We start from the raw sequence: 13,053 nt of genomic DNA on the forward strand, positions 1-13,053 counted from the left end.
AAATTAAAATATTTGACAAATGCCAAACAGACTAGAATGCCACCATTTCAAACAATATCCCACATTATATTGCCATTTTATTAATGAAGGTTAAATAAAAGTGGAAAATTAAATGTTGACGAATTTGGACCATGAAAATGGATGCTACTGCTGCAGTCCAGTAAATAATGACTGTTACTCTATTAAGCAGTGTTTTTTTTCTGTTTCTCTTTCTTCTCTTGATCTTTCCGTTTTTGCCTTCCAAGCTGTCTGAAGAACAGTCTCTTAGGATTCAAACCGTATGCCTTCAGTCTATGCTTACTAAACTCCTGACCTCCAATTTTCACTCCAACCGTTCCTGGTTTGCTGTGTCCAGCTGCTTGCTTATGCTTCTTGTTGGCCCATTTTTTCTTTGCCTCATCTTTAACCTGAACCCCTTTAGCAGGAAGTGGCTGGGGTTCCTCTTCTAGTTTGATCTTTTTCTTGAGAAACTCCTCTGGTTCTTCTACATCAGACCCAAACTGCCGAAGAGCTTGGGCAGTCTCGTCCGACGTGTCCATCGTAGAGGCTGTTCCGCTATCATCTTCTGCTTCTCTGGCGTGCCGTTCAGCATTTTTCACACGATCGCGTCGCTTCTTTCCCATCATGGGTTTTGCATCTGTTCCCTCATTATCTTTTCTGATAATTCAAGGGAGATAAAGACGTAAGAAATGTTGATGAGGGTAAAAAACAAAAAAACAAAAAAGCAGTGTGTTCAACTCACTCAGAATACAAAGAAATCAGTATTTCTCTTTTCTTCTTAAAATTCTGTGATTTTATTTTGTAGTTCCTCAAATCATTTTTCTCTTCCTGGTCAGATCTGGAGGGAGAAAAGTACCAGAAAGATACACTTCAGAGCTGTGAATTAAATAAACTGAGTGGTAGAGCCATAGGGGCCAGCAAGGCCCAAACACTACCAGAAGCACTGACCTATATTTACGACCTAAATTTGAATATTTGTTCCATGCTCAGCTGACCGCAGCATTAGGCTAGTAGGAGTACATTTCCCACGATTCCAAGACAAAGCAGGAAAGGCAAAGTTCCAACGACGAAAACAGACGCCTGCTAGCGATTACATGGGCATGAGATCGACAACGCAGAAGTAAAAGGAATTAAAGATGACAAACTGAAAAACTGACATTCACCCATACATGTGTCGCACCATATTACAAGACGCAGTTGATGTTTGAGAAAATTGAAGGATTTTAAGTGCGCCCTACAAATACGGTATACCACGTTAGCAATGGGACCTCTGTGTTGCTGTCCTCTGGCTGGTCAGAGCAAAATATAATGCATTTTATTAAAGTGTATGTATGTCATATTTTAGATAAAAATTGACTTTGAACTACTACAGAGAACGTATGTGGCAAAGTTGCATGCTCCAATAATGCATTTTTGTATTGTACTGGTTCCTATAATTGTGACATGACAGTGCTGGTATTAAGACAGGTCCATTGAAGACCCAGGAAATACGGCACTGTAAATGCAAGGCCCACCATTTTAAGGCTCAGTACCTGTACATGCAGGTCTTCTTCAGAGAGCACCATCGATTGAGATCCTTGTCTTCAGCACTCAAGATCTGTGGAATTTAGAGAGCCCATCATCACGTCTAATTAAAGCATTTGTGATTTAAATAGACACCCTGTGGTCTGCTCAGAGAGAAGATTAAAGTTTATGATCATTCCCTGGTCAGAGCTCTCCCCTGAAGGAGGCAATACCAGGTCATCGAGAAGACTCATCACTGCAGCACATTGTAATCTTCCAGTTGTACGATTAACCAACCTCACCCCCCAATTAATGCTCGCATTTTGTAAGTTTCCGCGTGCATCACATTTGCATTATCTAAAACACAGTTCCAATTAAATTGAAACACTCAAGGCATGCAAGTAAACGTTTTGCCTGCAAGAGCAGAAAAAAAAAATAGTCAACATTTTGTCCACATCTTGGAGGTTTCTCCTGTTATCATATTCAGGCCAAAAGTCCTCACAATTTTATGAAGTGGGGCAAGGGGTCAAGGCAGACCACAGGTTAAGAACAAAAGTTGCATTTGTCAGCATTCCCATGTACTGGACCACTATTAAAGACCGAGTGAGGTCTGCACGTGACTGTGCCTTTCTAGATGGCAGAAGTGACTGCTTACCTCATCAGTGGACAGACCAAAGTCATTGGGCAGGACCTGCCTATACCGAAACCTGCATGGGAGGTCGTCGATGATGTCCTCATAGTCCAGTTTATAGTATTCATCCAGGTACTGCTCAAAGCTCTTCTCCTCTGAAATATAAGTATTAATTTAGCCAAACGCAGCATTAAAACTGGCCAGTAACGTGTGCATGCTCTAAAAACTGCCACTTACGAGGATCAAACACAGGCTTGTTTTTCATGACTACTTCTGCAAAGTGAGACTTATTTTTCTTCTTTCCCATTTGAGGTAAGTCTGCCTTCTTCATTTTCTTCCTCTCCTTTTTAGACACGTGCTGGCTAGGGTCGTAGTCTGCATCCATCTGTTTCAAAATATGGGAGGATCTCAAGTTTGTAGTAGACTGACTAAAGCGTCACTAAAAATTCACAGACTGGATCTGGGTAAAGTAAGTCAGCAGGCGAGTTAGCTGGGGCTTTGCAATGACAATCATTCATGACAGTAAGAGGAATTGGTGACGCACACAGTCACTGTATCAGTGGTGGTCCTCAGAAGTCATACTCAAGTACTTTACACTTTTTACCCGCCCGACAGAATCAACCAAACTATTTGTAGAGCGCTTCGAACACATGTAAATCCTTAAACACGCGCTATGACATACGACGGCAGCCAAAACATCACAAAATAGGCAACACACGGTGAGGTTTCGCCCCACCCCCGGGAAGTTTTAAAGGTGAAAAGGATCAAGCATGTTGTAGCTGTGGCAGCGTTAGCTTAGCATTCCCCGTACCCCCTCTGCTGTCAATAAAGTAATGACCATTTCAATTGCAGCCTTTGCAATTACATAATCACCTTTTCTCAAACCGCAATTATCTTGCAAATGCAACAGTTCAGCCCTACTCTAGATGAATTTTTTTTTTTTTAAATAAAATAAATGACTACCAGTAATTAAAATAAGATCCATATTAAATAAATGGTAATATAAGACTGAAAGTACTCAAAATAGGTAAAAAGTAAGTAAATGTTAGTTAACAGTTTAAAAAGTTAGGAAAAGTAGATAAATATTAGCTAAAAGCTAGATTAAAAAGGGTGGGTCTTGAGTCTTGTTTTGAAAACAAGAACATTCTCTGCGGCCTTGAGGTTCTCTGGCAGGTTGTACATAAACGGGGGCCGTAAAACTGAATAGATGCCTCACCATATGTGCGTGTCTTGACTTTTAGAATGACTAAAAGGCTAGAACCAGAGGACCTCAGATCTAGCGAGGGTTCGGAAGGTAAAATATGGTCGTGCGCTGAGGGTTGTGGCAACAAAGGATTAACTTACAATGAAATTCTGGTCATCACAGTGCGGCTCTGAGGCATCATAGCCCGCCTCGTCTTCATACATTTCTTCTTGCTTTTCTCCTGTCCATTTGTCCCAGTTCCAGTGCTCTGGTTCACACACAGACAACAAAACATCTTAATATGAAGACATGTATGAAGCCATCTACACGCTGAGTCATGTGGTTGAACTAGGGAACAATTTGAGAGGGTGCTGGCAATGACATCCCCCATTCAGTGGCCTCATGAACACCAATTTTGGTGCAACCATTTCTGCAGCCCAAGGAATCAGAATAATGCTTCACTTTTTAGTCACAGGCACATGTGAAATTATAGTGTAGTATTTTTTAATTAATCCATCCATCTAGGTACAGTATGGCAGCCCTTGGTACCCCTAGATGCCATTAAATGATATAACCTGGCATATTGATCGTCTGTGAGTGTTGTTAACTGGTACAAAACTAAAAAATTGCAATTGTAGCCAAACTAGTTGCAGATTGCCAGCAACTAATGAAAGCTAATTGCAGAACCCCAGACACTGCGCAGCCCAACTGCACACTGCTCTGTGTGCGGCTGGCTTTAACAACACTTGAGATTCTGGAAGAAAATGCTACAAAAGGGTTTGAATTAACTGAAAACTAACATTCTTTACTACATTGTTGCCTCCCACTAGTTAAATGATTAATGAACAGACTTTACCCTCAAGTTTATCGTCATCTTCAAAATGAGGCTTCTCCTCTTCTTGCTCTTCATAGTAATTATCCCCAAAGAATTTCTGCAAATAGAGCACAGAGAAGCTTCATATGCATCATGAGATCCAACAAAGAGCTTTATACATGTGAGCCTTAGACCCAATGCTTTCTAATTGGACACAACCAGGTGGTCATCATTTGGCAAGAAAGTCCAATCCAATTAGACAAACCACAATGCACCTGCAGGGGGACTGACTCTTTCCACATGCTGCATCCCAAGAAGGCGGGAAGTCTGATTTATCCCACTCGGATTGTACCGGTTGCAACCTCAAAGCGTTCTCGGCAAATGTAAACAAAGATTGCGATCGTTTTGCTCATCAAAACACATTCAAGCGACCAGCAAACCCGCATACATACATTTCTTTTATTTACATAAAGAAAGGAAAAACTTATCATATAAGCATTTCACTGTTTAACTTGCAGAGACAGCGGTGTATCTTCACGCAGTCAGTACAAATCAGGTGTTATGTAAAGTTATGTCTAGTAACTAAATTAGATAGATAAATGTATTCGTATAATCTTGTACAGCATGTTTTGCCTTTCACGGTCTGTGTCTCCATAGGGGTCCCCATTGTCGAGTGACGTCAGATTGAAGGAACTCTGAAGTCGGGGTATATATTTTGGAGCGCTCAGTTTGAGCGACGTTCCAGTGGACATTTTTTGGCCGGAGGTCGGAAAACTCAGACTTCCCACTTTCATGGAACGCAGCATAAATCTCCCACCAAAAAAGGTCCCCCTCGGCCTTAAAGTGCAATAATTGTCGAGGCAAATGCATTACAGAACTCAGTGGTAGCCATAACTGCTATGGCTTGCACATGCATACATTAAAAACTACAAAATACTAGTATGGAGAACCCATCAATCCATTTTCTAAACAGCTTCTCCTCATTAGGGTAGTGGCCAATAAGAGGATCTGTCTATAAACCTTTGCATAGATAATGATCAGTCGTGGTACAATAAGAAAGGCATTAAACAATATTGAGAAAATACACCTCTCATTTACAGTGCTTAACATAAATGAGTAGACCCCTTTGAAAAGTAAAGTTTTTAATCAATATTTAGAATTTTTATGACTAGATTGTGGCTGAATTGAAATTAAATCGTCATTACAGATATGAACCAGAGAGGTCGTAGCAGTGTGCGACTTTGTGTGTGACTATGCACCTACCTGCATGAGCTGGTCATGATGTTGTGGATCAAAGTCGCCGTCCAGATCGGCCTGACTAAAAGCCAGATCGTCATTGCCGGTAAGTGCCTGAAGAGTCTTCAGCTTCTCCGTGATCTCGTTTCGCTTTAAGTTCTTCAGTTGCTTCAGCTGCTCCCGTTTCTGCTGTTTCTCCTGTGAGTTGTCAGAGGAAACAGAAAATGAGGATGGCATACATTATGTACAAAAACAGAATATTGTGATGTTTTTTTTTAATATGAGCTCTTTTTTGTTAGAATATCATGAGCTTTTTATATATCACCAACCTCTCCGCAATAGCGTGATAATTAGCGCATCATGAGGCTCATATCGTGATATTATCGTATCGTGACATTTGTATATTGTGACATCCCTACGCTGCGCAGATGTTATTTTGATAATCGACCTAAACTTTACCAGGGAATCTGATGCCGTTGATATTTGCAATGTTACTGTTCATACACACTGCCTAAACTGTTGTGTTGCTTACAAATAAAATTATATTGTAAAATGTGCATTTAATGTTTGCTTGTGGTATTTTTTCCAACATTATATCTGTATGTGTAATGTGTGGCAAAAAAAAAAAAACTTAGCGGATGCGGCTAATATACCAGTGCGCTCAATAGACCCAATCTTGCAGTACTACTTCTTACATACCATGTCCTTCCTTGCTTTCACTTCCTCCCTTTTGCGTTTTCTGCGATCGTCTTTGGTGCGCACTGAGGTGGCGATGTTGCGAGGATAGGATTTGATCTGATGAGCATCCGGCTCTTCAAAACGGAAGTTGTAGGTTCTCTCAAAGCTCTGCTGTTGCTCTAAGAACGTCTCGCCTTCCTCTTCGGAATCCTCCATATCGTCCTGAACAACTTCCTCGTAGGTTGGGATCCTCCAAACGATAAGTTGTATTGTGTGATTGTTCATAGATATTTTCACTACATAGTTCAATAGCAATCCATCCATCCATTCATTCATTTTCTGTACCGCTCTGGGTTACAGGGAGCTGGAGTTGAAAAAAATCCAGACTACATTTTGGACTGGTTGCTTGCCAGTTAACCACAGAGCACATGCAGAGACAGACAAGCATTCAGCCTCAAATTCATACAATCACTGAGTGAAAAAAAAACCCACGCTGCCTGCACAGAAATCAGACAAGTGAACCACCACACACAGTTAGTGAAATACAAAGACTATTCAAGGGGGAAAAAGTATAAACGCATACACTACCTCTCGTCGTCGTCATCGTCGTCATCATCTTTGTAACGTTTGTTAAGAACATAGTCTCGGAGGAAACATTCCTTCTCGTCCAGCGCCGGGTCATTCCAGTAGTCTCGTAGGTATTTCTAATTTCCACAACATTATCAAACCATTTAAAACGAACAGTAAGGGCATAAGAGCATGTATATGCCACATACTTAGGTCCCTCTGGCAGTCAATTTCTGCATATTACAGAGGGTCCTCAGTTTAGGGTAGATCCAACACAAAATATTTCAAGGTTATCAAAGGCATGCAATGAACTATTTGAGGACCACCTGTTGCTGTGGGACATGTTGAACCGCTGCAAACATATTTTCATATGGACGATATTTTTTTATATCATGGAGACTTTTTTCCATACTGCAGAATGCAGTCACAATATCTAAATGCTTGTGTACGCAGCCATCATTTCTGTCCAACTGCATTTACTCACCATGTCCTTCACCTCTTCAGGTCCGTCAAAATCGGCCTGCCCTTTGAGCCACTCCACATAATCTGCCTCCTCTTTGTCCTAAAAACACATGGAAAAGTCGAGATGTTTATGGGGGTTTTGTTCACATTTAGGGACTGGTTTGACTGTGATTTAAATGTTGCTTTTTTTTATATACAAGTTGAATGAAGGACTGACAAGTTAACAGTTCCTTTGATTGGGTGTATCAGAGGACCATTCCCTTTAAAAGTCAGTGTGAGCAATTGGGCCTAATGTTACAGTCAGACCAAAGGTGAATTGGAATACGCTCATGACGCGATTAGATAAAGTCGGTGCAGTTCGTGTAGATACGTTTGAATCCTTGCCGGGCGGCACGATTGACTCGTGTAACGCCACGCGAGTGAGGGCGATCACATTAGCTTGAGTTGTTACATTTGAACTGCAAGAGACACATCGTATTGTAACAGCCAATCGGTGTCAAGAATGTTTGTCTTATTTAAGACACTTTTGATGTGGAATACATTTGAATTCATTCATTATTTAAGTATTTTTAAAAAAAATTAATTCAAGCAAGAGTGTTAATGTTCAAACTGAGCATAATGTTACAGGAGCTTTAAATATACTTTCTAGGAATAAAACTTATGCCTTGTTTTTCATGAACACTTAGGCCTACTATGTTACTGCATTGTAATAATGGTCATTCTGGTGGTACTTTGAGAACTAACTTTTTTGTGGGTGGTACTTTGTGTCAAAAGTTCGCGAGCCACTGCCCTAGAAATATTTCTGTTCATTATAGAATGAATGTTAAATACGTTATCATGTAAATAAATCATTTTTCATGACATGGATAAGTGTCACTGTGGCTGCTCGAGGCAATTGGGGATTTTTCCACATTATGTCCTGGACAGCCTTCGACAAGGCATAACAGTACAGCTTCGAACATTCTCATTCTCCGTACTGACCTTTTCTTCTTGTGTTTTCATCCTCCTAGTTAGCAGCTGGGAAACCCCTTCTTCCCCACTGCCATTGTTGGCGCCGTCATCATCATCATCACCACCATCATCGCTGTCTTGGATGAACTTTTGGAAACTGAAACAAAATGGTGGGATCAGGTTTATGTTACCTGTCGTTTACCTGATTTTAGCCATTATCACACGTGGTCGGCTTGTTAAAAAACACACTTCCAAAATATTGCTGGTACCTTTCTTTCAACTGCTTCTGCTCCTGAATGTAGCTGGGGGAAGAGGCCCTCTAAGAAAGGAAGAGAACAATTAAAAACATGTCGAAATTGCTTGCCAGCAGTCTTATTTCATGGCAATACCCACTTCTCGTCTTTTGGCTGCCTCCTCATCATCACTGTCACTATCCTCGTCGTCATATTTTCTGAAGAATCAAATGCGTTGCAATTTAAGAAGGGTGGATGGGCACTCACACATTCATCTATCATATTGTAAACATTTAAAAGCTCAAGATATTCCCAGTTACATTTACCCATTCATCCATTTTTATAGCACTTCTCAACATGGTTGCTGGTGAGCTGAAATCCTTCTCACCTGACTTTGGGTGAGAGGTGAGGTACACCCTGTACTGATTGCTATTCAAGCCACCCACATTCACAATCCATCTCTGGACAATTTAAGGTCTTTAATTAACGTAACATGCACATTTATAGAACGTGGGAGGAGGCCAGAGTGTCCAGAGAAAATTCACGCAAGCACAAGGAGAACATGTACTATACACAGGAAGGTAAGAGAGAGATTCAAACCCAGTTGGCAAGGTAGACGTGCTAACTGCTACTACACCATGTATGCATGCATTTAAAGAGGTTAGAAAAAGCCATGATAGTGCTGCATTGATACGGTGTAGATAATCACATTTAGTAGTAGATAATCACACATACCCTTCCTTCTCCAGTATGACTTTACGCTCATAGTCCTTCAGGTACATGGGCTTCACTTTTGACTTTGAGGTTGACAATTTCACATCAGTGTTGGTTGCGTCTGAGAAAAAGAAACAAGTCAGTCTCAGAAGTCACTGAGAATGTAGAAGCAACGAATTTACGAACAAAACAAAAACACAAAAATGTGCTACTCATTAATCACCTGTGTAGAATTTCGCATCTTTCTGGTAGATCTTCGGGTCTTTCTTCTTCAAGAGTGACAATGTCCTGTAAAAGTCCCTTTCAACATCTGGATCCAACTCCTAATAGGGTCGAACACAACGAATTACACTGAATTACTTAACTCTTGTTGACAAATTGAAGAGGGGAAAGCGATGCTAACCACTTCACTGTCGTCCGAACTGGACTCGGACGAATCGGAGTCATCGTCCAATTCTCGATCTCCATATCGATCCTTTACTGCACAACAACACACAAAATTAAAAGTCCAAGACAGCACAGGTTCCGAAATAGCAACCAGTTAGCTTCTTTCCACGTTAGCACACGCCATGAATATTTTGAATATTTTAGCCAGCGTTAGCTAACATTAACACACTTACGCCTCTGCAGCTCTTCTTTCTGTCTGTATTTGTCATATTTCTTTGCGAATTCGGTGTTGATTCTAAAACCTTCTTCGTCAGACATGGCACGGTTTGGTTTTAGAACGTGTTCATAAACCAAAGGCTAGCGAAACTAGCATCACAGTAGACAAGCGCGTGCGTAGACGGGATGCACGTGGTTTCCGGTGCACGTACCTTAGTTGTCCTGTAGGGGGAGTACTCACACTGAACTGATTTTCGGCATTTGGTATGGGATCAGACATCTGGAAATCAGAAATCTATAATCAAATCTGACACGTTATCACTATATTATGTTTATTTTTTTCAAAGAGCAATATAATAGGTAAAATGTAATATATGAACAATGAAAAACACAATCTTACCCATACTGTGCAATTAAAGAAAATTATTTGCAATTGTGCGTTGAGAAACGTTGTTCTTAAACTTTTGGAATATTTACTCAAGCAATTGTTCATAATGTGATAAACCTCGCCCTATCCTTGTTTGTGAGGGATGCTGAAGCCATTTCATACCAAATCATGACACTACCTCTTTCCGATTAATCTGTTTATTAAACTATTAAATTGTTTTTTAAAGCATTCCTTCACTTTACCAGTCTTTTATTGCACACATCCAGCGTGTGTTAAAAATAAAATTCCAAATGAGAGAATATTTGAAGAAAACAACAACAACAATAACGTGTTCATCAATTTGAACATTAAATATCTTGTTTTTATCATTGTTCTGTTTTTATTCACATTTTACACAACATCCCAACTTCATTGGGACTGGAGTCTGTATATTTCCAACCTATATTCTAGTATTTGTTCCGTGACGTTGTATTAATTTATTCACAACAGTCTAGTTTCTTCACTTGTAGCACTTATTTTGGCTGCACTTCTCCTTCTACCTTTATGTGGGTGTTAGAGTTTTAGCCTTTTGTTTTGTCCTATCAGATTTTAGCCTGTATGAGCAGCCATGTCAATCTAATCTGGAGAATCAGTTGTGCTATCTGATGTAATTTTAAATACATCAGTAATCATTTATTTTGTAGCATTTGTACATCTTTGTTCATCTGTCTCTTCCAGTAATTTATGATGATAGGCAGAACAGCTATATGCTCTTTCACTCGATGGCAGAAGGTACATCATTACAGTATCCACATTCTGTGACATTTTGTTTGGTGGTGTTGGTGTGACTGTTTTTAATTCTTTTGGGCAATAACAAAGTAAAGATAATGTCTTTGCAGTCCTGTCTCGTATGTTTCTCTTATATTTATCTTTGTCGGCAAGGCCAAGTGACGTATGTGACCAGAGTGGTGGTGTCATCACATTGCAAAACAAATACTAACAACTACTGTAACTGCTTAAGCGCTGGTTATCCCAAGGATAAGGGGGGAAACATTTGAAATATGATCTTCATTGATTAAATTATCCTTGGGTTCTTGACAAATGCATACATTCAGAAGGTTTCCCCATGAAAGTGAACCTAAAGATCAATTTAAAACACGCACACACACGCGCACACACATATCAGTAATTTGGATGACGATAAGCAAGAAGCTTTGCATTAAGGTTACCTCCTAAAAAACAACAACAACAAAAACACATCTGAGCAGTCAGATATAAGCCACAGCTTTGACCTATTTCAGGCCTAGTAGGTGAATGATGTGCACTAAATATTGACTGTCCTCGGATGAACGGGTGAACGGCCTGTGATGAAGCAAAGTGTAAACACATGCCCAATGACAAATGGCAAAACATACTAAGAAAAAAATGTTTGTCCCTGACAAAGCTTAGCAGCAATATTTCCACTAATCCATTTCCTACAGCGCTTGTCCTCCCAGGCCGTGATCAGTTGCAGGACACTTCTAACAAACTACCATTCACACTCACTTAAAGTCTTCAATTGATTCAACTTGTTTTTGGATGAGAAAGAGCACAAGGGGGCCTGAGCCAGATTCGGATGTGGATCCAGATTCAAACACAGGACTGAGGACTGCGGAGCAGACAAGTGTGAAACACTGTTAGGCAAGACGAAGCAAGGCAGCTTTATTTACAGACTATAGCGCATTTCATACTCAAGGTAACACAATGTGGTTGACGTCAACAAAATTACAACATTCAATTTGTTTTTATGTGAATTTGCTGACAGGGTTGAGTGCAGACATTTCAATTAATTTGGCATTACACGCATAAATATACCTTACAATATAATTGACAGCTACCAACAATGTTGAGTACTGATTTCTGAAATATAAGCTACCAACTAAGCATATATGTTCAAATACTGCCAGTCACATAAACGCATGGATTATAATTACGGCAATAACTAGATAAATGGCTACAAGGTGACACTCTGCAGATACTGTACATCTGTTCCCTGCCGTTTTGTCTCGTCTGTTTTGATTTGTCTTCACACTAGAAACTTAAATCTTGAAAACATTGTAACACACAGTTTTAGTGATACATATAAAAAAAAAGGGAAAAAAAAAAGATATACCTTACCCCCCCGATTTAACGCAATAATAGGGGCTGTGACACATAACCTTGTGCAGCCCAATTAATGATTACTATTGACAAGGGCTTAAATGCAACATTTATTTGAAAAACAGCAGATCTCTGCTGTTGCTGCACAAAAAAAAAAAAAACTTTACCACCAGACTGAAAGTCTGTTTTTGTTAGGGTTTAGTCAAGGTGTGGTACGGTTCATGTTGAACTTTAAAGAAAGACTACAATTTGGCTGTAACCTAAAGGGATGGTGGGCTTGTTCTTGCCGATAGAGGTGTCACGGCGCCCTTTCCCTCACACCTCACTTAGGTTATCAGGCTCTATGCTTCCGTTCATGATCGACCTTGAACTTTGCACATGACAGCAGTAGCGTGGAGTGACTGAGCTGTGTGCTGCCCTTCTCATTGCAGTGGTTGTTGTTGTGCCTGAGGTAGCAACGTTTCAAAATGGAAATTGTTGTTCATGAGAAAATAATATATTGCCTTATGTAACCATGATAAATTGTGTTATGTTATCTTATAAATTAAAACCAAAGTTAAAAATTTGAGTTCTTTAGTAAGCGTACATAAATTGCCGATGAGGAGGTGAGGAATCGGAGTATGAAATTTCAACTGGGCTGCCTTTGAATCATTGTGTCAACCTGGCCATCCCAGCAAAACACTTTTGGCTCCGCCCCTGCTGAATTACTTAAACACAGGGAGGCACTGACTCCCACAACAACCCCGCGCACACCACCAAAAAAGGGGGAGAGACGACCGCAGCAAGGGCGCTGAAGACAGAGGGAATAGGAGGAGGCTTGCCCAAGAAAGGACTCCCGCCTCTCAAACTGGAGGCCGGAAAAAGGCACCGTGAGATGGGCCACTTGGTACTCTCGCAACCCCGGCTGCAACATTTTAATGGCTCTTCTTTGTCCCATTCCCCGGTCTACAACATAATTTCAGTTTAAATTGC

At 40.3% G+C, this 13,053-nt stretch overlaps 1 protein-coding gene and 1 non-coding gene across 2 annotated transcripts; both read right to left on the bottom strand.

Moving 5' to 3' along the window:
* Positions 1 to 64: 64 nt before the first annotated feature.
* kri1 (KRI1 homolog) lies at positions 65 to 9,772 on the bottom strand. The gene is made up of 18 exons (XM_086055835.1): positions 9,593 to 9,772; positions 9,376 to 9,452; positions 9,196 to 9,295; positions 8,994 to 9,093; positions 8,419 to 8,476; positions 8,295 to 8,344; positions 8,056 to 8,182; positions 7,097 to 7,174; positions 6,634 to 6,749; positions 6,067 to 6,295; positions 5,395 to 5,565; positions 4,174 to 4,249; positions 3,479 to 3,585; positions 2,372 to 2,519; positions 2,159 to 2,289; positions 1,533 to 1,597; positions 743 to 838; positions 65 to 657 (listed from the first exon to the last, which is right to left on the bottom strand). The coding sequence occupies exons 1-18, from the start codon at positions 9,675 to 9,677 to the stop codon at positions 183 to 185; spliced, it is 2,289 nt and encodes a 762-aa protein (XP_085911961.1). The 5' UTR covers positions 9,678 to 9,772; the 3' UTR covers positions 65 to 182.
* Positions 1,668 to 1,765, bottom strand: LOC147134882 (Z30 small nucleolar RNA). The gene has a single exon (XR_015090275.1). It is a non-coding gene; the product is annotated as a Z30 small nucleolar RNA (small nucleolar RNA).
* Positions 9,773 to 13,053: the final 3,281 nt, after the last annotated feature.

This window comes from Filicampus tigris, chromosome 16, assembly GCF_054856515.1.
Source record: "Filicampus tigris isolate MCC_2025a chromosome 16, RoL_Ftig_1.0, whole genome shotgun sequence".
NCBI lineage: Eukaryota > Metazoa > Chordata > Actinopteri > Syngnathiformes > Syngnathidae > Filicampus > Filicampus tigris.